The sequence below is a fragment of the Mauremys mutica genome, chromosome 20 (assembly GCF_020497125.1).
Source record: "Mauremys mutica isolate MM-2020 ecotype Southern chromosome 20, ASM2049712v1, whole genome shotgun sequence".
NCBI classification, from domain to species: Eukaryota; Metazoa; Chordata; order Testudines; family Geoemydidae; genus Mauremys; species Mauremys mutica.
Genome location: NC_059091.1, coordinates 2,695,542 through 2,716,963, shown reverse-complemented (window position 1 = coordinate 2,716,963; position 21,422 = coordinate 2,695,542). Strand labels below are relative to the sequence as shown.

General features: G+C 64.0%; 2 protein-coding genes across 6 annotated transcripts in view; one reads left to right on the top strand and one right to left on the bottom strand.

The window, feature by feature from the left end:
* LOC123353959 (inositol polyphosphate 1-phosphatase-like) overlaps positions 1-21,422 on the top strand; it is a 51,176-nt gene that overhangs the window by 8,464 nt on the left and 21,290 nt on the right. For 2 of the 5 annotated variants that reach the window (XM_044995512.1, XM_044995516.1), the window contains exons 2-3: positions 116-229; positions 14,672-14,799. The gene's annotated coding sequence lies outside the window, so the exon portion shown is untranslated. Of the gene's footprint in view, positions 1-93; positions 230-14,671; positions 14,800-21,422 lie in introns of those variants that run through there. The other 3 variants (XM_044995513.1, XM_044995517.1, XM_044995515.1) reach the window with 2 other exon arrangements.
* Positions 223-20,867, bottom strand: GDF11 (growth differentiation factor 11). Its single transcript, XM_044995531.1, has 3 exons — positions 20,339-20,867; positions 6,240-6,613; positions 223-938 (listed from the first exon to the last, which is right to left on the bottom strand). Exons 1-3 carry the CDS (start codon positions 20,730-20,732, stop codon positions 558-560), a joined length of 1,149 nt encoding a protein of 382 aa, XP_044851466.1. The 5' UTR covers positions 20,733-20,867; the 3' UTR covers positions 223-557.

The following is a 21,422-nucleotide window of genomic DNA, read 5'->3' as shown; positions in this document are numbered from 1 at the left end:
AGGCCGCTTTGTTCTTCGGTTCTTCTCTCGTTCCGCACAAAATATCCTGTGTTTCTGTGAGTGCTCCAACTCCACACAATTGTTCTGATTTTTTGTTTTTAACTTAAACACATAGAAAGCTTCCACTGCTTGTAAACGGTTGAAGAGTCGCTGTCCTGCCGTCTCGGCGTTAACCATTTTGCTCCCAGGCCGCCCAGGGACCGGCTAGTCCTCCAAGAACCAAAGCCCGGTAAGAGCTGGTTGCTGCTGCCGATGGCTGGGTGGGGTTGAGGGGGGGATAAGGCCTTTGCAGGCTTGCCTTGGGAGGAAAGCGGTGCCCCAGCTGCCCCCCATGTGGGGACGTTGGCTTATTGCACAGTGCATGGCGAAGCGCGGGAGAGTTTGGGTTTGCTTAGTTTTTCTTGGGGGGGTTCTGTCTCTCCCCCCTCCCCCGACATTCACAAAAGAATTTTAATGTTCGTTCTTTTTATATCTATAAAAAAGGGGGGGAAGCAAAGATGACGCTTGCTGGTTGGCTGGGAGCACGGGAGCGGGGCTGGGGGAGCTCCGGCTGGGCTTTAAGAGCAGCCGCATCTGTCGACCACCATGCCCGGGATCTTCCCGTAGATAATCTGCTGTTTGTCATTGAAGTAAAGCATGTTGATGGGGGACATCTTGGTGGGGGTGCAGCAGGGCCCGGCCGAGCCCCGGGGGTTGGCCTGTTGCACCAGGTGGGTGTGCGGGTACTTCTGCATGAACATGTACTCGCACTGGCCCGAGCAGTAGTTGGCTTTGTACCGCTTAGGGGCAATAATCCAGTCCCAGCCGAAGGCCTCAAAGTCAACAGTCAGCGGGTAGCGGCAGCAGCGGGACTCGGTGGAGTGCTCGTCGCAGTCCAGCCCCAGGTTGCGCCGCGAGCGCTTGTTGTTCTCCAGCACACGGAGCTCCATGAAGGGATGCTGGGGGGAGAAAGCAGACAGCTGAGCCTGGGGCAGCTAGGGCCAGCCTTCGGGGGGGGGGGGCATGCTGCAGGGAGCCTTCCCATCGGCTCCCCTAACCAACCATCCCTCTACCTACCCATCCCTCCCTAGCTACGTCCACCCCGCCATCCCCTTCCACCCCATCCCTAGCCTCCATCCACCTAGCCACCCCCCTGTATCCACCGGCCTTCCCTAGCTACGTCCACCCCGCCATCCCCTTCCACCCCATCCCTAGCCTCCATCCACCTAGCCACCCTCCTGTATCCACCGGCCTTCCCTAGCTACGTCCACCCCGCCATCCCCTTCCACCCCATCCCTAGCCTCCATCCACCTAGCCACCCTCCTGTATCCACCGGCCTTCCCTAGCTACCTGTCCACCCAGCCATCCCCTTCCACCCCATCCCTAGCCTCCATCCACCTAGCCACCCTCCTGTATCCACCGGCCTTCCCTAGCTACCTGTCCACCCAGCCATCCCCTTCCACCCCATCCCTAGCCTCCATCCACCTAGCCACCCTCCTGTATCCACCGGCCTTCCCTAGCTACCTGTCCACCCAGCCATCCCCTTCCACCCCATCCCTAGCCTCCATCCACCTAGCCACCCCCCTGTATCCACCGGCCTTCCCTAGCTACCTGTCCACCCAGCCATCCCCTTCCACCCCATCCCTAGCCTCCATCCACCTAGCCACCCTCCTGTATCCACCGGCCTTCCCTAGCTACCTGTCCACCCCGCCATCCCCTTCCACCCCATCCTTAGCCACCCTCCTGTATCCACCAGCCTTCCCTAGCTACCTGTCCACCCCGCCATCCCCTTCCACCCCATCCCTAGCCACCCCCCTGTATCCACCGGCCTTCCCTAGCTACCTGTCCACCCCGCCATCCCCTTCCACCCCATCCCTAGCCACCCTCCTGTATCCACCATCCCTCCCTAGCTACCTGTCCACCCCGCCATCCCCTTCCACCCCATCCCTAGCCACCCTCCTGTATCCACCATCCCTCCCTAGCTACCTGTCCACCCCGCCATCCCCTTCCACCCCATCCCTAGCCACCCTCCTGTATCCACCAGCCTTCCCTAGCTACCTGTCCACCCAGCCATCCCCTTCCACCCTATCCCTAGCCTCCATCCACCTAGCCACCCTCCTGTATCCACCGGCCTTCCCTAGCTACCTGTCCACCCAGCCATCCCCTTCCACCCCATCCCTAGCCTCCATCCACCTAGCAACCCTCCTGTATCCACCGGCCTTCCCTAGCTACGTCCACCCAGCCATCCCCTTCCACCCCATCCCTAGCCTCCATCCACCTAGCCACCCTCCTGTATCCACCGGCCTTCCCTAGCTACCTGTCCACCCCGCCATCCCCTTCCACCCCATCCCTAGCCTCCATCCACCTAGCCACCCTCCTGTATCCACCAGCCTTCCCTAGCTACCTGTCCACCCTGCCATCCCCTTCCACCCCATCCCTAGCCTCCATCCACCTAGCCACCCTCCTGTATCCACCATCCCTCCCTAGCTACCTGTCCACCCCGCCATCCCCTTCCACCCCATCCCTAGCCACCCTCCTGTATCCACCATCCCTCCCTAGCTACCTGTCCACCCAGCCATCCCCTTCCACCCCATCCCTAGCCACCCTCCTCTATCCACCAGCCTTCCCTAGCTACCTGTCCACCCAGCCATCCCCTTCCACCCCATCCCTAGCCACCCTCCTGTATCCACCAGCCTTCCCTAGCTACCTGTCCACCCAGCCATCCCCTTCCACCCCATCCCTAGCCTCCATCCACCTAGCCACCCTCCTGTATTCACCGGCCTTCCCTAGCTACCTGTCCACCCAGCCATCCCCTTCCACCCCATCCCTAGCCTCCATCCACCTAGCCACCCTCCTGTATCCACCGGCCTTCCCTAGCTACCTGTCCACCCAGCCATCCCCTTCCACAGCCTCCATCCACCTAGCCACCCCCCTGTATCCACCGGCCTTCCCTAGCTACCTGTCCACCCAGCCATCCCCTTCCACCCCATCCCTAGCCACCCTCCTGTATCCACCGGCCTTCCCTAGCTACCTATCCACCCAGCCATCCCCTTCCACCCCATCCCTAGCCACCCTCCTGTATCCACCAGCCTTCCCTAGCTACCTGTCCACCCAGCCATCCCCTTCCACCCCATCCCTAGCCTCCATCCACCTAGCCACCCTCCTGTATTCACCAGCCTTCCCTAGCTACCTGTCCACCCAGCCATCCCCTTCCACCCCATCCCTAGCCACCCTCCTGTATCCACCGGCCTTCCCTAGCTACCTGTCCACCCCGCCATCCCCTTCCACCCCATCCCTAGCCTCCATCCACCTAGCCACCCTCCTGTATCCACCGGCCTTCCCTAGCTACCTGTCCACCCCGCCATCCCCTTCCACCCCATCCCTAGCCGCCCTCCTGTATCCACCGGCCTTCCCTAGCTACCTGTCCACCCAGCCATCCCCTTCCACCCCATCCCTAGCCTCCATCCACCTAGCCACCCTCCTGTATCCACCGGCCTTCCCTAGCTACCTGTCCACCCAGCCATCCCCTTCCACCCCATCCCTAGCCTCCATCCACCTAGCCATCCTCATCTACTAATCCAGCCTCATCTGTCCTCTGCCGGCCCCTGATGAGGTGGGGGGAGAGGTTCACCCTGTAGCTGGGTGCCAGGCAATGCAGGCTGTGGTCTGGGCTGAGCTCTGCGGCACTAGGCTGAATGGGTCCCTCCCTCCTCCCCAGTGTTCAGCCTGGCCCTGGATTGTGCTCCAGCATGATTTGAACCCGGGGAGCTATAAATCCTGCCAGCAGGACAGCAAGAAGACGAGGAAAGGGGGCTGACATGTCAGCTACTATTGGCCCAAGGACTCAGAGACAGGACGGGCTTGGGCAGGAGCCAGCCATCTCCTCACTGGGTGCACAGACAGATGGGGGCAGATGACAGAACAAGGAGCAGTGCGGGAGGTCTAGGCTGGATATTAGGAAAAACTTTCTCACTAGGAGGGTGGTGAAGCACTGGACTGGGTTCCCTAGGGAGGGGGTGGAATCTCCTTCCTTAGAGGTTTTGAAGGCCCGGCTTGAGGAAGCCCTGGCTGGGATGGTTTAGTTGGGGTTGGTCCTGCTTTGGACTAGATACCTCCTGAGGTCCCTTCCAGCCCTGATCGTCTCTGACTCTCGTCTGAGAGGTGACACGATGCATCTCCCGTGGGAAGGCGGCCGTGGGTCTGGGCAGGAGACAACCCCTCTCCCGTCTGCCCAGGGACAGGCAGAGACTGAGGCTGAAGGGGGAAACAGGTGGGAAGGAGCATCCCCAGCAGCAGCCGTCGCTTGGCCTGCAGCACAGTGGCCTCCATCCCATGCCGGCTGCTGGGGAGCTCGACGGCTCCGGGGCGGCTGGGACAGGCCACACCCTCCGCGTCAGCCTGGCTCCCCAGGGCTCAGGCAGAAATCCCCCTTCACGGGCAGAGCATGGTGAACCCAGAGGGTAACGGGTGTGCGCCTTCCGCAAGCCATCGGGCTGCAACCAGTCTGGGGTACACAGCACTATACTGGACCCACAGCCCCTGCCAGCCCAGCCCTGGGCTCCCCCCCAGCTCTGCCAGTGCCCCTCAATCCCGACCCACAGCCCCTGCCAGCCCAGCCCTGGGCTCCCCCCCAGCTCTGCCGGTGCCCCTCACTCCCGACCCACAGCCCCTGCCAGCCCAGCCCTGGGCTCCCCCCCAGCACTGCCAGTGCCCCTCAATCCCGACCCACAGCCCCCTGCCAGCCCAGCCCTAGGCTCCCCCCCCAGCTCTGCCAGTGCCCCTCAACCCGACCCACAGCCCCTGCCAGCCCAGCCCTGGGCTCCCCCCAGCTCTGCCAGTGCCCCTCAATCCCGACCCACAGCCCCCTGCCAGCCCAGCCCTGGGCTCCCCCCAGCTCTGCCAGTGCCCCTCAATCCCGACCCGCAGCCCCTGCCAGCCCAGCCCTGGGCTTCCCCCCAGCTCTGCCAGTGCCCCTCAATCCCGACCCGCAGCCCCCTGCCAGCCCAGCCCTGGGCTCCCCCCCAGCTCTGCCAGTGCCCCTCAATCCCGACCCACAGCCCCCTGCCAGCCCAGCCCTGGGCTCCCCCCCAGCTCTGCCGGTGCCCCTCAATCCCGACCCACAGCCCCCTGCCAGCCCAGCCCTGGGCTCCCCCCCAGCTCTGCCGGTGCCCCTCAACCCGACCCACAGCCCCCTGCCAGCCCAGCCCTGGGCTCCCCCCCAGCTCTGCCGGTGCCCCTCAATCCCGACCCACAGCCCCTGCCAGCCCAGCCCTGGGCTCCCCCCCAGCTCTGCCGGTGCCCCTCAATCCCGACTCACAGCCCCCTGCCAGCCCAGCCCTGGGCTCCCCCCCAGCTCTGCCGGTGCCCCTCAATCCCGACCCACAGCCCCTGCCAGCCCAGCCCTGGGCTCCCCCCAGCACTGCCTGGGCCCCTCAATCCCGACCCACAGCCCCCTGCCAGCCCAGCCCTGGGCTCCCCCCCAGCTCTGCCGGTGCCCCTCAATCCCGACCCACAGCCCCCGCCAGCCCAGCCCTGGGCTCCCCCCCAGCTCTGCCGGTGCCCCTCAATCCCGACCCACAGCCCCCGCCAGCCCAGCCCTGGGCTCCCCCCCAGCTCTGCCGGTGCCCCTCAATCCCGACCCACAGCCCCCTGCCAGCCCAGCCCTGGGCTCCCCGCCCCTCACTCTGCCAGTGCCCCTCAATCCCGACCCACAGCCCCTGCTATCCAAGCCCTGGGCTTCTCCCCAGCCCTGCCAGTGCCCCATAATCCTGACCTGCAGCCCCCTGCTAGCCCAGGCCTGGGTTCCCCCCACCCCCCGTTCTGCCAGTGCCCCTCACTCCCGACCTGCAGTCCCCATTGCCATCCTGGTGCCAGTATTCTGGGGCTTTCCTAAGCAGAGTTCACCCATTATATGAAATGGAGCAGAATTTACGATCTGTGCCCCCCACTGAGCCCCCCGCCCTGCCCCTGCAGCGCCCCACTGAGCCCCCCGCCCCCTGCAGCATGGGCCCCCCACTGAGCCCCCCGCCCCCTGTAGCATGCCCCCCCACTGAGCCCCCCGCTCCGCCCCCTGCAGCGCCCCACTGAGCCCCCCGCCCCCTGCAGCATGGTGCCCTCCACTGAGCCCCCCGCTCCGCCCCCTGCAGCGCCCCGCCCCCTCGCCCTGCGCTGGGACATTGGGCTCAGCGCTGACTCAGCGGAGAGCTCCCCAGTCACCCCTCCCAAGGCAGGCAGGGCCCCCCCCCCGCGTGTTTACCTACCAGCCCTTCCGCTCCGGGGCCGAGGGAGGTGACGGCCAGGTCGTTGCCGTTCGGGTCGAAGGCGTTGATCTCGATGCCCCAGTTGTTCTGCGGCTGCTTGAACCAGTTCTGCAGCACGTGCTTGAAGTCGATGCTCTGCCAGTGGCCGAGGCGGGAGTGCAGGTCGATCTTGAGGGAGCGGATGCGGATGTGGCGGCTGCCCTCCTCGGTGACGGGCTTGAGGCGCAGGATCTGCAAGTAGACGGTGGAGGTGTGCTGCACGGGCCGCAGGTACACCCACAGCTGGGCCTTCACCACCTTGGTGAACATGATCTTGGGGCTGAAGTTGAAGTAGCAGCAGTGGGGGTTCCCCTCTATCTGCACCACCGGGTCCGCTGCGGGTGGGGGGGGGAAAGCACACGTGAGCGGAGCTGCCTCCCGGCTCTGGACACCCGCTGCCCAGCCCCAGGAGCGCTAACGAAGGGCTGAATGTGAACTCCTCCTAGATCGTTAGGAGGTGAAGGTCGGGTCAGAGGTCACTAGGCCATTTTCCCTAGATCTGCACTAAGGTATTACTGACCCCCCTGCAGATATTCCACAGGCAGGGATCGAAGTGGGGTTGCAGGTCGGGATTGAGGGGCAGTGGCTGAGCTGGGGGGATCCAATGCTGGAATAGTGGTCAGGGAGGGGGGACTTGCCAAGGCACTGAAGAGCTGTGGGTGGATCCCTGAGCTGACCTAGCGGGGCAGGGCTATGGGTCAGGATTGAGGAGCACATGCCGAGCTGGGAGGGTGGAACCTTGCCAGGACCAGCCCATGGTACATTTCTTCCAAGCAGCCCCTGAGCAAACCCTGCTTGGGGGGGAGCAGGAATCCTGAGTCCCCCTCAACCCGCACAATGCACAGCCAGGGAACTGATGGCCTCTCTGTCAGGACAACTGGAGCCAGCATTTCCTGCATGTCTGATCTTGGGGAGTCCCAAAGGGAGCAATTCCCCCACAGAACTGGACAAACCCACAATCCGGTGACGCACTGGGTCGTCCCTGGCTTCCAGTTTCCACCACTCAGCACCGAGTCTGCAGGGGTGTGGAACCCAAGAGTCCTGCACCATGGGCAGCGTTTAGGGTGAATCCAGGCCGGGGTGAGGCAGAGCCCGGGGGGCAGAACGCGGCTGGTTCAAAGCAGCAATCCAGGGTGAATTTGGGGGATCCCAGGACTCTGTGTTTCTATCCCCAGATTTGTGTTGAGGCTCATATTTTGCAGTCCCTCCCCTTTGTTTCCAGAACACCTCCACCAAAATCTAATAACCCCCTGCCCTGATCCAGCTTCCCCTACCTGAGACGGCCGGGATCATCCCAGCTGGCCCTGAAATGCTGCCACCTCTGGGGTGGAACATGCCAGCTGTGTAACAGCTCCAGCAAAGCTACACAAGGAGTTAGGATGGTGAGGGAAGAGCCTGCATCCAGCTGCAGCTCCAGGAGAAATTGAGAGGGGCAGCAGGATGAAAGCGCCAGGGCTGAGCCCTGCGAAAACTGGTAGGGACTCTGTAAAGACCATGGCCTCTCCCTGGAGCCTCACTTGCCAGATATCACCTCCAGCAGCACAGCGCCCCCTAGTGCCACGCTGGGACAATGGGGCCAGCCCTGCCTGCCGGGGGAGAGCGCCCCCCGCTGAGCCCCCCACCCTGCTGCCTGCAGCACAGCGCCCCCTAGAGCCACAGTGGGGCATTGGGGGCAGCCCTGCCTGCCGGGGGAGAGCGCCCCCCGCTGAGCCCCGCACCTGCTGCCTGCAGCACAGCGCCCCCTAGTGCCACAGTGGGGCATTGGGGGCAGCCCTGCCTGCCGGGGGAGAGCGCCCCCCGCTGAGCCCCGCACCTGCTGCCTGCAGCACAGCGCCCCCTAGTGCCACGCTGGGACAATGGGGCCAGCCCTGCCTGCCGGGGGAGAGCGCCCCCTGCTGAGCCCCCACCTGCTGCCTGCAGCACAGCGCCCCCTAGTGCCACGCTGGGACAATGGGGCCAGCCCTGCCTGCCGGGGGAGAGCGCCCCCTGCTGAGCCCCCCACCTGCTGCCTGCAGCACAGCGCCCCCTAGTGCCACGCTGGGACAATGGGGCCAGCCCTGCCTGTCGGGGGAGAGCGCCCCCCGCTGAGCCCCCCACCTGCTGCCTGCAGCACAGCGCCCCCTAGTGCCACGCTGGGACAATGGGGCCAGCCCTGCCTGCCGGGGGAGAGCGCCCCCCGCTGAGCCCCCCACCTGCTGCCTGCAGCACAGCGCCCCCTAGAGCCACAGTGGGGCATTGGGGCCAGCCCTGCCTGCCGGGGGAGAGCGCCCCCTGCTGAGCTCTCCTCCTCGGCTGCATCTGCAGGAATGGTGTTTTTCAAATCTAGATGGATTTTCAGGTTTCTGCTGCCTGGGTGACCCAGGAGGGGCAGGGGCAGGGGCAGGCCATGGGAGCTGGGAGCAGGCGAAGGGTGTATTTGGTCCAGTCAAGTGGTCTTTGTGTAAGGACACGGGGGTGCCGGCAGGGGAGCATGCTGCCTGCTTTGTATGGGCGCCGTTTGCCTGCTTACCATGGGACTAGCAGGGGTGCTGAGTCCTGAGAAGCTCATGCCACTGGTGATGTGAGCCAGCGAGGTTCCTGGCAGGACGTCTGGCTCTGGGTGAACTCCCTGAACTCAGCCCTGCCCCAAAGCTGGGAGCCAGGGCGGCTGCGCTCACCACGTCTCCCATAACTTGTTTGTGTCCGAGAGCAAGTGTGCCCCTTCCCTGGAGATGGGCGGGGTGGGACATGCTGGCATCTGCCAAGGGAAACATTTCTCCAAGCCAAACCGGCACAGCGACAGAGTGGGGAGCGGCAAACACGCGTCTGGGCCTTGCAATCCCAGGCACTGGCAGTTCTGCAGCACTTGGCTGCAGGCAGAGCAGAACAGTGGGCCCAGGGAGGACGGCAGGCCCCAGGCTGGGCGGGAGCCGTGTCAAGGTGGGGTCTGCGCTGGGCTGGGAGCCCCCCAAAACTAGGGCCGTGCTGCCCTCTGCGCCAGGAGGACTTGAGGAGCAGGGGCGGTGCTGCACGAGGTGTAAACGCCAGGGCCTGCCCCTGACTGCACGCAGCTCCGGGCTCCAGGTGGAGAAGGCCCCGGTTCTCCCAAGGAGCCCAGCTCTGTCCCTCGCAGAGCTCCGTGCGAGAGTCGCTGGCTTTCTTGGCAGAGGGCTGCCCCTTCTCTGCCTGGCAGCCCTTAGCTGGGGCAGCCAGACATTCTCGGGGGTTAGGTTAGGAGGGCACCAAAACCTCCCGAGCCCCAGTGCTGGCTCTGCTCCAGGGGCACACGCAGGACCAGGGCTGCCAAGCCATTTCTAACAGAACCTCCTACTTCTCCTTGGAGCTGGGAACTAAAACTACGCCTGCACTCATCCAGAGCCCAGAGAAAAGGGGGGGCAGGGAGCCCGGACTCCTGGGTTCTAGTCCCAGTTCTGATGCTGACTTGTCATGTGACCTTAGGGCGAGTCGTGCCTCGTCTCTGTGCCCCTTCTGTGAAATGAGGCTGTGAAGTGACCTCGCTGAGCAGCGCCCGGCTTCCTTAGCTCAGGGGGGGAAGAGGGCTGCAGAGGGCAGCACGTCCTAGCTGAATTGCTGATACCAGCCTGCCGTGGGCGCTGTCGGAGCGGGGCCGGGTGGGGCCGGGTGCCGTGGGCGCTGTCGGAGCGGGGCCGGGTGCCGTGGGCGCTGTCGGAGCAGGGCCGGGTGGGGCCGGGTGCCGTGGGCGCTGTCAGAGCGGAGCCGGGTGGGGCCGGGTGCCGTGGGCGCTGTCGGAGCGGGGCCGGGTGGGGCCGGGTGCCGTGGGCGCTGTCGGAGCGGGGCCGGGTGGGGCCGGGTGCCGTGGGCGCTGTCGGAGCGGGGCCGGGAGCTGGCTGTGGGGCGGGAATAGGGGGAGCTGGTTGGGGGATGGGAATCAGGGGAGCTAGGTGGGATGGGGTGATGCCCCCCAACTTTTTTCCCTGGTACACACACAACACCCTTTGCACACCCATCCCCCGAAAGCGCTGCTGGCTCCGACCCTCCCTTTTGGGGAAACATCTGGGTTGAATTGAGCGGGGAATTTCTCCCCCGTCCTCGCCCGGTGCCCCCCCGCACACGCACCGGTCAGGTTTAATAGCACCCAGCTGCAGCGCTGGGCCATTTGCTGTGAACCGAGGCCTCCACTAACAGATAGGGGTCATGACACCAACCGGGGGCCAGGAATGTCACCCGCACGGCCCCCCGCGCCCACAAGGGGCTCCCATAAAGCAAAGTGACAGGGGCCGGGGGCCTTGCGGTGCTTTGCTAACAAACCCCTCCCAGCAATTTGCTGAGCACAAGCCCCCTATTAAATCCACTCTCCTGGGAGCAGCCCATAAAAGTACTTTCCTCTCTCTGCCTCTTCCCCTCCCCTCCCCGTCGGCTCTTAAAGCCCCAGCACGGCTCTGCCTTCCTGGCCCTCGGCTCCGCTCGGCTCCGCTCCGCTCGCTGGGGGCAGAGCCATGGCCACTGATGCTCCGCAGCGCCTCCCTCTGGGGTGACACCGGGGGGGTCCCCCGAAGGGCCCTGCTGTGTGCTGGACTCAGGCGGGGGGGCAGGTGTGTGGCTCTCGGCAGCTGCCCCACGCCAGGCCCAGGGCAGCAGGCACAGCAGGAGGGGAAAGGCAGGACTGATGGGCGGTAGCTGGGCAGGGGCAGCCTCTGCAGCCCCCTGAGCCCCGGGACTCTGCGGTGCCCCCTGCAGTGAGCAGTGTGGGGCACCGGTACCCTGAGCTGGGCCAGGCCCCACTGACCCACAGCTCTCAGGGGCCCTCAGCCAGTGGGCGGCCCCCCAGCCTGCACCAGGGACTGACAGAGCAAAGGGGGGCAGGGAGGTGACAATCTGGGAGAGGAGGGAGCCAGGCCAAGCATGGCAGAGACAGGCAAGTTTAGCCCTGCTGGTGCCCCTCACTCCCGACCCGCAGCCCCCTGGGCTCCCCCCTTCCCCAGCTCTGCCGGTGCCCCTCACTCCCGACCCGCAGCCTTTGGTGAGACCATGAAGCCCATGTCACTTGTGGCCTGAGGCAGACATGAGTCCTGGCCTGCAGAGGCAGGTTTGTGCCTGAGCTGCCTCCCCTTTTCAGGACTCGGGTGTGGGGCAGGGATCTCCCTCCAGGGCGACCCCCGCCCCTGCTCCCCACCACGTGGCACCGCTGCCCGCTAACGCTGCCCTTGGCACGCTGGCTGCCCACGGTGCCAGGATGCTATTCCTGTCGGCCTGGCAACCAGGGGCAGAAAGGTTCCCGGGACACTGGCTGCAGCAGAGGAGCCGCTGGAGTGTGCGCGGGTGGGGGTGGCTCTTTGTTCCCAGGCCTGGCATGGAGCTGCCAGGGGGCTCCCCGGTGGCACTAGGCTGAACGGCCCGGGCACCTCACCCTTCGGCTGCTTCCCAGCCTGCCTGTTTGTGTTCACCCCTTGGGCTCTGGCCCCAGCTCCCACTTCAGGCCCGGCACTGCCCCGCTTGGCCCCAGCCCAGCGGCCTGGGAGGCTGAACCCTCGGGTGCCGAGGGATCGCGTGGGCCTGCTCGCAGGGCACTGAGCCCCTGGCAGCTGGCCCGGGTCGCTAGGGCCGGCAGCTGGGGCTGGAGCTTCAGGCAGACTGTGAACTAGATTGGGAGGTGCCAGATCCCGGCGTGCCAGCAGGCCAGAACCCCCCTCACCCTGGGGGCCGGGCAGGGCTTGGGCGCTGCTGATGCAATTGATGCCTTTCGTCTTTCTGGTCTAGCAGCAGCCACAGGCGCCGTGTAAACCCCCGTCCCAGAGACTCACACTCCATCCACCCTCCTGCTCTTCCAGGAGATTCTGCCTCCCTCTCCGCCGACCGGCGGCCCCCTGCTAGCCCAGCCCCAGGCTGCCCCGTTCCCCAGCTCTGCCGGTGCCCCTCTCTGCCGACCCACGGCCCCCTGCTAGCCCAGCCCCAGGCTGCCCCGTTCCCCAGCTCTGCCGGTGCCCCTCTCCGCCGACCGGCGGCCCCCTGCTAGCCCAGCCCCAGGCTGCCCCGTTCCCCAGCTCTGCCGGTGCCCCTCTCTGCCAACCCACGGCCCCCTGCTAGCCCAGCCCCGGGCTCCCCCATTCCCCAGCTCTGCCGGTGCCTCTCTGCCGACCCACGGCCCCCTGCTAGCCCAGCCCCGGGCTGCCCCGTTCCCCAGCTCTGCCGGTGCCTCTCTGCCGACCCACGGCCCCCTGCTAGCCCAGCCCCGGGCTCCCCCGTTCCCCAGCTCTGCCGGTGCTTCTCTGCCGACCCACGGCCCCCTGCTAGCCCAGCCCCGGGCTCCCCCGTTCCCCAGCTCTGCCGGTGCCTCTCTGCCGACCCACGACCCCCTGCTAGCCCAGCCCCGGGCTCCCCCGTTCCCCAGCTCTGCCGGTGCCCCTCTGCCGACCTGCAGCCCCCTGCTCTCCCAGCCCGGGGCTCCCCCCTTCCCTGGCTCTGTCGGTGCCCCTCACTGCCGACCTGCAGCCCCTGCTAGCCCAGCCCTGGGCTCCCCCTTCCCCGGCTCTGCCGGTGCCCCTCACTCCCGACCTGCAGCCTTCCCCCCCTCCAGCTTTTTTAATTTGCTCTGGGCTCCATGGCACCCTAATGGTGGGATTTGACGGTGAGGTTTGTTGGGTTTCACACTGTGCCCCCCCTTAATCTCCCTTCATTAACTTCCCCTCCCCCCACCCCAAAGGTCAGCAGGGTCACGGGTAGCCAATAAATGGTTTTAGGACCCAATTAACCTTCCCTAGTTTCTTGTGCAGTTAAAAAAAAGGGGGGGGGGGCTGTACTGAGGGGCGGGGTGGGGAGGGCAGGAGAACCTGAGAGGTTTATGGGCCCTACAGCCTATAAAACCTTCCTTTCCTTCTGTTCAGGAACCATAAAAACCCACCCGCAATTGCCAAGCCAAATTCATAATAATAATGCTGGAGGACAGTGCATGGGGGGTTGGGGTTGGGGTTGGGGGGGTCCCCTGCCCTAGGATCCCACAGGCCAGGCCTTCCCCTCCTCTGACAGCTCCCGCCCCACTGAGATGGGGGGGGCGGATGGCACTTAGGTTCCCTCCCCTTCAGCAGTCAGGTGGGGTGAGACTTAGGCTCTGGTATTTCTTGGGGGGGGGGCAAGGGAAGGGAATGGGGGGACGGGTGAGGAGCAAAGCCCCCGGCGGGTTCTCAATTTTATGGGTAATAAAATTTCAAAGCCGCTCAAGTCTATTAATGCTTGAGAAGGAAATTTGTCCATGAGCTGCTGGAGGGAAGCGCCTGGTCCTACCATTCCTCTCCCCCCCCCCTTCCGCTTAGCCTTTGCACACCCTCCACCCTGGCCAGACGCCCTGGCCCACCCTCACTGCCAGCCGACACTCCGGCACCAAAGCTGGCCCTGAGGCTGGGGAACCGGGCACTTGGCCATGCGCCGCGCTGGCCCCGGGCTCGTCCCAGTGCCAGGGCTGCAGGGGGCAGCACGCGTTCCAGGGGCCCCTGTGTATTGCCTCAGGCTGGAACAAGTCAAGGGCCCTGAACTCTGGATCAGCCTCAGGAGAAGGCACCAGAGTCCAGTAGCACCCCCTCCAGGAGAAGGTAAAGACAGGCAGTGTTTCCTAGTGGTTAGAGCAGGGGGGCTGGGAGCCAGGACTCCTGGGTTCTATCCCTGGCTCTGGGTGGGGAGTGGGGTCTAGTGGGTTAGAGCCCCACCAGTGACCACCTCCCTGCCGTTTGCAGAGTCCAGGGAGCACTGGGAATAGGAGACTCACTATTACTTAATTAGCCCAGCTGGGGCGAAGGTCAGTCTCACGCCTTGATTGTAAGCTTCCTTGGGCAGCGGCTGCCCGTGCTGTGCCCAGCGCAGTGGGACCTGGGCCACAGCTGGGTGACAGGATACCGCAGGGACACGAATAATGGCAAGAACTGTCCCCCTTTCCATTGCTGGGGAAACTGAGGCACGGATTGGGCTGTGACTTGCCCAAGTTCCCACAGTGAGTCATTGGCAAAGCAGGGAGCAGAGCCTGGGCAGCCTGGCTCCCATCTCCACCTCTCTCTCCCCACTAGTGAATGAGCTGTGAGCAGCCAGTTCTGCCCCTTCTCCTCTGGCTGCCCCGGCGGGGGCCGCTCCAGCCCCAGGATCAGGCCCAGTCCGGGAAGACAGGCTGCACTTTTCCGCCATTCCCCTGCACACGTCCTGCTGGAGAGGTGGGCGACTCGCTACCACCCGCCCCTGGGGCCTGGTTGGTTGGTTACTTTGCTTCTGGTTTGCCTCGGTTTACCTCACCCCCACCCCAGGGCTGGATCTGAGCTGGAGAGGCTCCTACCCAGAATGCTGCCCTCACCCAGAGCCCCACTTCTCTCTGCAACGTGACCAAGGCTCGTCGGGGCCTGGGCAGGGATGGGACGGGACTGACTGTCTCTGCTCTGTGGCACTTGCTCCCTCAGCTGATGCCAAGCACCTCAACAACCCGCTCCGGAGGGGTTCGGGACCCCACCCAGCCCAGCGGAACGGAGAACCCTCCCCACATGGCCCCTGGGAAAGGACTGGCCCGAGGCCGAGAGCTCCAGGCACAGTGAGTCCCCCCTGTTCCCAGGACTGCTGGTAAATGTCCCAGGTGATCACATCCAGGGAGGTACCAGAGGCCTCCCAGGTACCCACGCAGAGCCAGGGGCACGGGGACTGGCTGCCAGGGCCCATCCCAGGCCAGGAGAAAGCAGGATGCAGAGACGCTACGTCTGGGAGCAACGCTGTGTCTGGGGGCGCTCGAAGGGAGCAGAGACCCGATTCGAATGGGAATACATTGCTGTGGGGGGGGGGGAGAAGGGGCTTGGATGGGGATGGATGGAGAGAGAGGAAGTTGTGGTAGCCGGGTAGGTAGCTGGGTGGATGGATAGACTGATGGATGGACAGCTGGAGGGGCTGTCTGGAGATAGCGAGCTATGATCATTAGACACTTAATTGAGAGACGTCCCTTGTATTATATAACTAAGCCAGGACACAGCAGTGATCCGGAAAGCCCCAGCTGTAGCTTCCGTTCAGTTTGGTGGGTGTCTGTTGCACCTGCTGTCATGCAGAGCGGGATAAAGCAGAATGTGTTTGCCATCGGTTTAGTGCAGGGGGAGATCCCCGGGTCAGGGAATTCAGGGCAGTTCTGTATGAGCTTCACCTGTTTGCCGTGACAATACACACTGCAGAGATAGTCCCAGGAGTGACACAAGAACTATTCTGTCTGCAATGTAGCCCCCTCTGGGGTGGGACTCACTCACAGTTTAACAGCCCACAGCAACCCAGCACAAGAGATCAGTGCAAGGGCTCATTGTTGGTTTGCAGGGTGCACACAAGAGCTGATGTTGGAAGTAGAACCATCTTGTTATTGGGATAATCGAGCTAGCACTAACGAAGGTGACACATCTCTATGATACTAGGAAGTTAGTAGATCTAGTGGTGAAGGCGTGTCTCAATCTGCCACTTAGCTGCTGATTTGAAGAGTTAGAGACACTGGTGGAGGGAGAACAATGGCCGTTTTTAAGCAGGCAGGGTTACAGTGGAGGGGAGATCTCAGAAACATGAACGGCTCCATCCAGACACACGGAGGCTTGCTGGAGAGAGGAAAGAATGAAAGGAGATCATTCAACAGGAGCACGACAGCAGTACAAGAGCTCTTCTGCAACAAGAACCTGCAGACAAAGAGAAGGAAGTGAAAAGATCAGCCAGAGGAGATACGAGAGAATGGATGGAAAATCAAGAGAGAGAAGCTGGGGAGGTGCAGGAGAGAAGGGATTCTAAGCCCCTTTTCTGGTACCTAAACAGTTGGCATCACGTGTCTCAAACCTTTGTGGCATTGTGAAGGCCCGAGACGGTAACATTTTAACCCCAGAGGAAGAACAGAGTCCGTTGGGTGGAAGCTTTCCAGGCTGTGCTCAGCCAGCCAGAACCACTATCACACACCCAGAGATGTGAAGAACTAGCAGACTTACCTATGTCCCTAGAAGCAATCACCTTTGAGGAAGTAACTAAAGGCCATAAACCAATTGAAGAGCGGTAAAGCACCAGGCGATGCTGAGCTGGACGCTGAATGGTAAAGAGCAGCAGAGGAGGTGGCAGGGAATGCCACGGGCAGGGTGTGCAGGATGGTTTGGGATAAGGAGATCTGTCCCATGGACTGGAGAAGACGTGTCATTGGGGAACCAGCTTATTTGTGACAGCTGGAGAGGGGGAGCCTCCTGTCTGTACCTGGAGAAGGTCATTTTTAATAGGATGAAAACTGCTGCTGGTGGAGAACAGGCTGGATTTTGCTCCGGTCGGTTGTGTTCAGAGCACAGTTCCCCCTTGAGGAGACACTGAGACACACTTAGAATCTCAGCAGAAGGTGACTTTTTAACTTCCTTGATAAGCACAGATAAACCCTCTGGAAGATCCTGAGGGCTTGCCTACACATACAGAACTTCTCCTGTCAGCTGAGGTCCCCCACCTCCCCGAGAGACGGTAGCTGTGCTGGGAGAAGCTGGTGTCTGGGACGGTTTGTTTACCTGCCGCATCCGCAGGTTCGGCCGGTGGCGGCTCTCACTGGCTGCGGTTCGCTGCTCCAGGCCAATGGGGGCTGCGGGAAGGGCGGCCAGCACGTCCCTCAGCCCGTGCCGCTTCCCGCAGCCCCCATTGGTGTGGAGCGGTGAACCGCAGCCAGTGGGAGCCACGATTGGCTGAACCTGCGGACGCAGCAGGTAAACAATCCGGCCCGGACTGCCAGGGGCTTTCCCTGAACAAGTGGCGGCCCGACTTTGAGAACCACTGGTGTAGACCAAGCGGGAGCCGCTGTGAAATCCCAGCAAAGATCGCTAATTTGATCAAAGCTTTGACGAGCCTGCATCGGGACAGAGCGGAGACACAGAATGGCTAAAGATTGTTACTGCTCTGAGTCAAAGTGGCTTCTCTGCTGCACGGTCACAGACTGTGACAAGAAGGGTGCTGGCTGCTGGCCAGGCCTCTGGTATCATTTGGGCTGGAGATAAGCTGCGGGACTTGGATTTTGCAGATGATGTAGTCATCCTGGATACCAGCTTGGATGGAATGAAAAGATTCTTTTTGAGCAAAAAAGCAGAAGCTGCCCCAGTGGGACTTCATATCAGTACATGGAAGACCAAGACCATGGAGGAAGAGAATGCTGCCCGTGCTGGCCGATGTGTGATTGATGGAGAAGAGTACGGAGGAGCTGATGGCTTTGTCTATGTTGGACGAACAATATCTCCTAACAGCAGCTCACTACAGCGAAGGCAGGAATCCGCAAAGCCTGTGGATCATTCACCCATTTGTCAAACGTCTGGAAGAGGAAGATCCATCTACACGCTAAAATGAGACCACACAATGCTCCTGTTCTCCCAGCACTACTGTAACCACTGAGGGTCCGAGTGCACAACAGGATGCTGGGTGCCCTCCACCAGTGTTGTCTAAGAAGAATCGTGGGAATGAGCTGGAGAGATTGTGTAGCCAACGTAGAAGACAGAGATGGTGATGGTGGTTTGGCCATGTCATCCGGCTTCCCTGTGGCACAATCACAAGGTCCATCTTAGGTTGGATCCCACCTGGAGGGAAGAGAAGGTGCGGAGGACACGGAATGGCCTATCGCAGTAAGATCGGAAAGGAGACCGCTCTCATGGAGTCAGACATCAGTCACAGAGCCAGCCGGGGGGAAGCAGCTGGCCTTGTGCGCCTAGGCACAGGAGGTGAAGTCTCAGTGGGTCTGAGTGAAGGAGACCCCAGAATATGCTTGGCTGGAGGGAGAATGTAATTTCCTGAGCTGGGATTTCGCCTTGGCACACTCAATCTCAGAGGCAACATGCCAGGGGAAGTTTAGAGACCACAGGTGGCCAGGAGCTTGGTGTAAGTCTCACCCAGCAGAGAGAGGCCCGTATCCAAGCACCCCTTCCTGCTAAGCTGTGTTATCCAGACCCCCCACAGACTGCACTGTGGGTGACCCCCAACCCCCGGTACTCACTGGGCTCAGGAACAGCTCAGCATGGGGAAGAGGGGGTGTGGCCGACGAGAGATGAGCAGCCACCGCCTACCAGACCTAGCAAGGAGGATCACTGTGGGCAAAGCCAGAATGCCAGGCCCTGGGCCCCCAAGCACTTGGTGCTCTGTGAAATTCCCTGAAGAGCGGAGACCCGGGAGGTCAGTGATGCGTCAGCAACTCAGGGTGTTTGGACGCAGAGGGGACGGACACATGGACCTGTCAAGGCTGAACTCCCATGGTCACTAATCCTGCAGCCCCATGGATCCTACCACCCCTGCTTCCCCCAACCCCTCAGCATGCCTAGATCCTCCAGCCCCCTTTGCTTCCCGGGGCAGGTTGTTTGCTGAGAGCCGTGATCTGGTGTTTGTGTCATTGCAGCGCAACCCCCTCCACCTTCTCCATGTCCTTGCATAGCCTGAGTCCTGGCCCCACTCTGCCCCCACCTGCCCCCTGTTCTCTCCGCTCTGCTCACTGCCCAGGCCAGGCTGGCCGGCAGGGTCGGCATTTGGCCGCAGCCTGGTGGGGGCAGCACTCGCAGCCCATCTGTCAGCCCCCCAGGGAAGGAGGTTCCATTTCTTGCCTGCCCTGGAGGCAGCCCAGTCCCTGGGTCTCTGCTGCTGGGCAGGGGCAGGGTGACGCTGACAGGCTGGAGGCCTCGCCCCTGCCTAGCGGGCCCTGCCCCCAGGGGAGCTCAGTCCTGTGGCCCGGTCACACCCCGTCTCTGCGGAGGCTGCAGCACAGGGCCCAGCTGGTGCCAAGAGCAGTGGGATCTCACAAAGCGGCTGCTCTCCAGTGACCTCCCGGTGACTCGCCTGCGCTGGGCCCCGGCTCAGCTCTGCAAAACCCACCAGCCCAGCTGAGCGCGGAGGCCAAGGAGACAGAGCCCCAGGGCCGGGCTCGCTCTGGCACATGGGCATCACCCAGCGGCTCCCAACCTCCACCTGCTCATAGGACAGAGGCCTTTGGCCTCCGTGGCTCTCAGCTATTCCACTGCAATAAACGGGCCGGTTCAGTCATTCCCCACATTCGCCCCTCACTCCGGAACCACAGATGGGGAAACTGAGGCGCGGGGAGGCGCTGTGACTTGCACAAGCTCACACCATAGGTCAGGGACAGAAGCAGGATTCGACCCTACGAGTCCCGGCTTGCAGCCCCTATGCTAACCCGAGACGCCCCTGCTCCGAGCCGGGATTGGCAGCCAGCCCGCGTGTCCTGCCAGCAGCGATGCCCTCACTGAACGGGCAGCATCTTCCGGGCTGGGGCAGGGAGCCCAGGCCCCTGCTAGCCCTGTCTGAGTCAGCGCTGCAGGCGCCGCACCGCAGACTCGGATCAGCGCCTCCCCAGGGAGCTTCGGGCTCTGGGGAAGTCCCCCTCAAGGGCACTCAGCGGCAGCACCACCTGCCCTGTCTGCCCCATGAGCCCCACGTGTGCATCTCCCAAGCCCAGCCTGCCAGGCCTGCTCTGAGGGGCCCCTGGAGTGGAGCCCCAAGGTGCCACCTTCAGAGCCTGGCTCCAGAGGAGGAGGAAGGGAGAGGGGCCCAGCTCTGCCTTGCGGGGGATGCTTTCAAACTAACTTTCTCCCTTGGCCAACTGGAGCAACCCCCCCCCCTTCCCAGGAGCCAAAGCGGGGCTGGGCCTGGAGCCCCCCGCCCCAGCTGCCCCCCAGCTTGGCAGCCCCGGGCAGGAGGCTGGGCAGAGGGGGGCCCCTGCTGAATTGCGGGGGGCAGCGCTCCCGGGGCCTGGCTCACTTTGGGCCAATGGCGGAACCGGACCAAACTTTCGCAGCTCGCCCCAGCTGCAGCCGCGTTCGCGGAGCCCGGCCGCAGACAATGCCCCGCGGGACGCCCCGAGCGGCCTCCGGCCTCTGCCCGCGGGGTGCGGGACCCCGAACTTTGCAGGCGCAGGTTCCTCCGGCCGGGGAGGGGGCGGGAACCAATAGCCCCCCAGGGGAGCTGCACCCTCTCCCCCCCCAGGCCAGGAGTCAGGGGGAGCCTGCGGCGCCGCCCCCCGGGCAGGGAGCCCCGAGCGCTCCCCCCTGACGGGCTGCGGGGAGGGGTCCCCGAAGTTCGCCTCTCGCCCCCGCTAACAAAGAGCCACTCACTGTGCTGGGCCATGCTGAGGACGGTCTCGGTGGTGGCGTGGTACTCGTCCTCCTCCAGGTACTCGTCCTGCGGGAACGCGTCCCCCTGGAAGTCGTGCAAGTCCAGGATCTGCTGCAGCGGGGGCGCCTTGGGCAGCAGCTGGTTCACCACCTCCCGGGTGATGTTGGGCGCCTCCTTGAGCCGCAGCTTGCTCAGGATCTGCGACTTGATGGTCTCCAGCCGCAGCTCCTTGCTGTGCTTCCGCCACAGGCAGACGGGGCAGCCCGGCTCCTCCGCCTCGGGCCCCGGGGGGGGCTGCCCGCCGCCGGCCCCTTTCTCCACCACCTCCCCCGGGGCCAGCGCCACGGCCAGCGCCAGGGCGCACAGGAAGAGCGGGGACCTGCGCACCGACATGGCTGGACGGCCGGGTCCCTCCTGCCTCCCCCGCCTCGGGACTTGGGGCTCGGGCCGCGGCTGGCTGCCCTGGGGGGGGCGGGGGTGACGGGGCAGAGGCTCTCCGGGGCCGGCTGGGTGGGAGCCGGTAACTAGTGATGCTGGCCGGGGGGGGAGGCAAGAGAGACTCGGGGTTTTATATCCCAACTGAACTGTGTCGTAAAAAGCCTTGATTGGCTGGGGACGCAACAAAAGATCCTCTGGCGAAAGGGCTGTCACCGGAGGGGAACGAGCCGCGCGAGGGGGGCCCCGCTCCGCGCCGCGCCGGCCCGGCCCCGGCCCCGGCCGCCCCCACAGAACCCCCCGCCCCCGCGGCAGGGCTGCGCCGCACGAACCCGCCCCGGGGAACTTCTGGAGCCGGGGGGCGCGAACCCGCGTCTCCCCCGGGGGCAGAGCCAGCGGCCCCGGCTGAGCGCCCCGCACAGCCCCGAAGCGGGGGGGTCCCCGCCGGGGCTGCCCGGCTGTCACTGCCCTGCGCTCACTGCGGCGCAGCGTCTCGCTTGGCACCTGGGAGCTGCCCGGCCCGGCCCGGGTCCCACCGCTCCGGCCATTCCCCGCCTCTGCTCCGGTGCCCAAAGCACGCGCCGTCCCAGCCGGGGGGCCGGGAATCGCCCTCCGCCTTGCTCCGCTGCCCACGGGCGGAGCCGGCCA

Bases quoted from the DNA above. Each gene is read 5' to 3' on its own strand.
- GDF11 (XM_044995531.1), bottom strand. From the start codon at position 20,732: ATGTCGGTGCGCAGGTCCCCGCTCTTCCTGTGCGCCCTGGCGCTGGCC. The intron at 6,614-20,338 runs GTGAGTGGCTCT...CCCCACCCGCAG, and splicing joins CCTCAGCATGGCCCAGCACA to CGGACCCGGTGGTGCAGATA. The intron at 939-6,239 runs GTAGGTAAACAC...TTCTCCCCCCAG, and splicing joins GCCCCGGAGCGGAAGGGCTG to CATCCCTTCATGGAGCTCCG.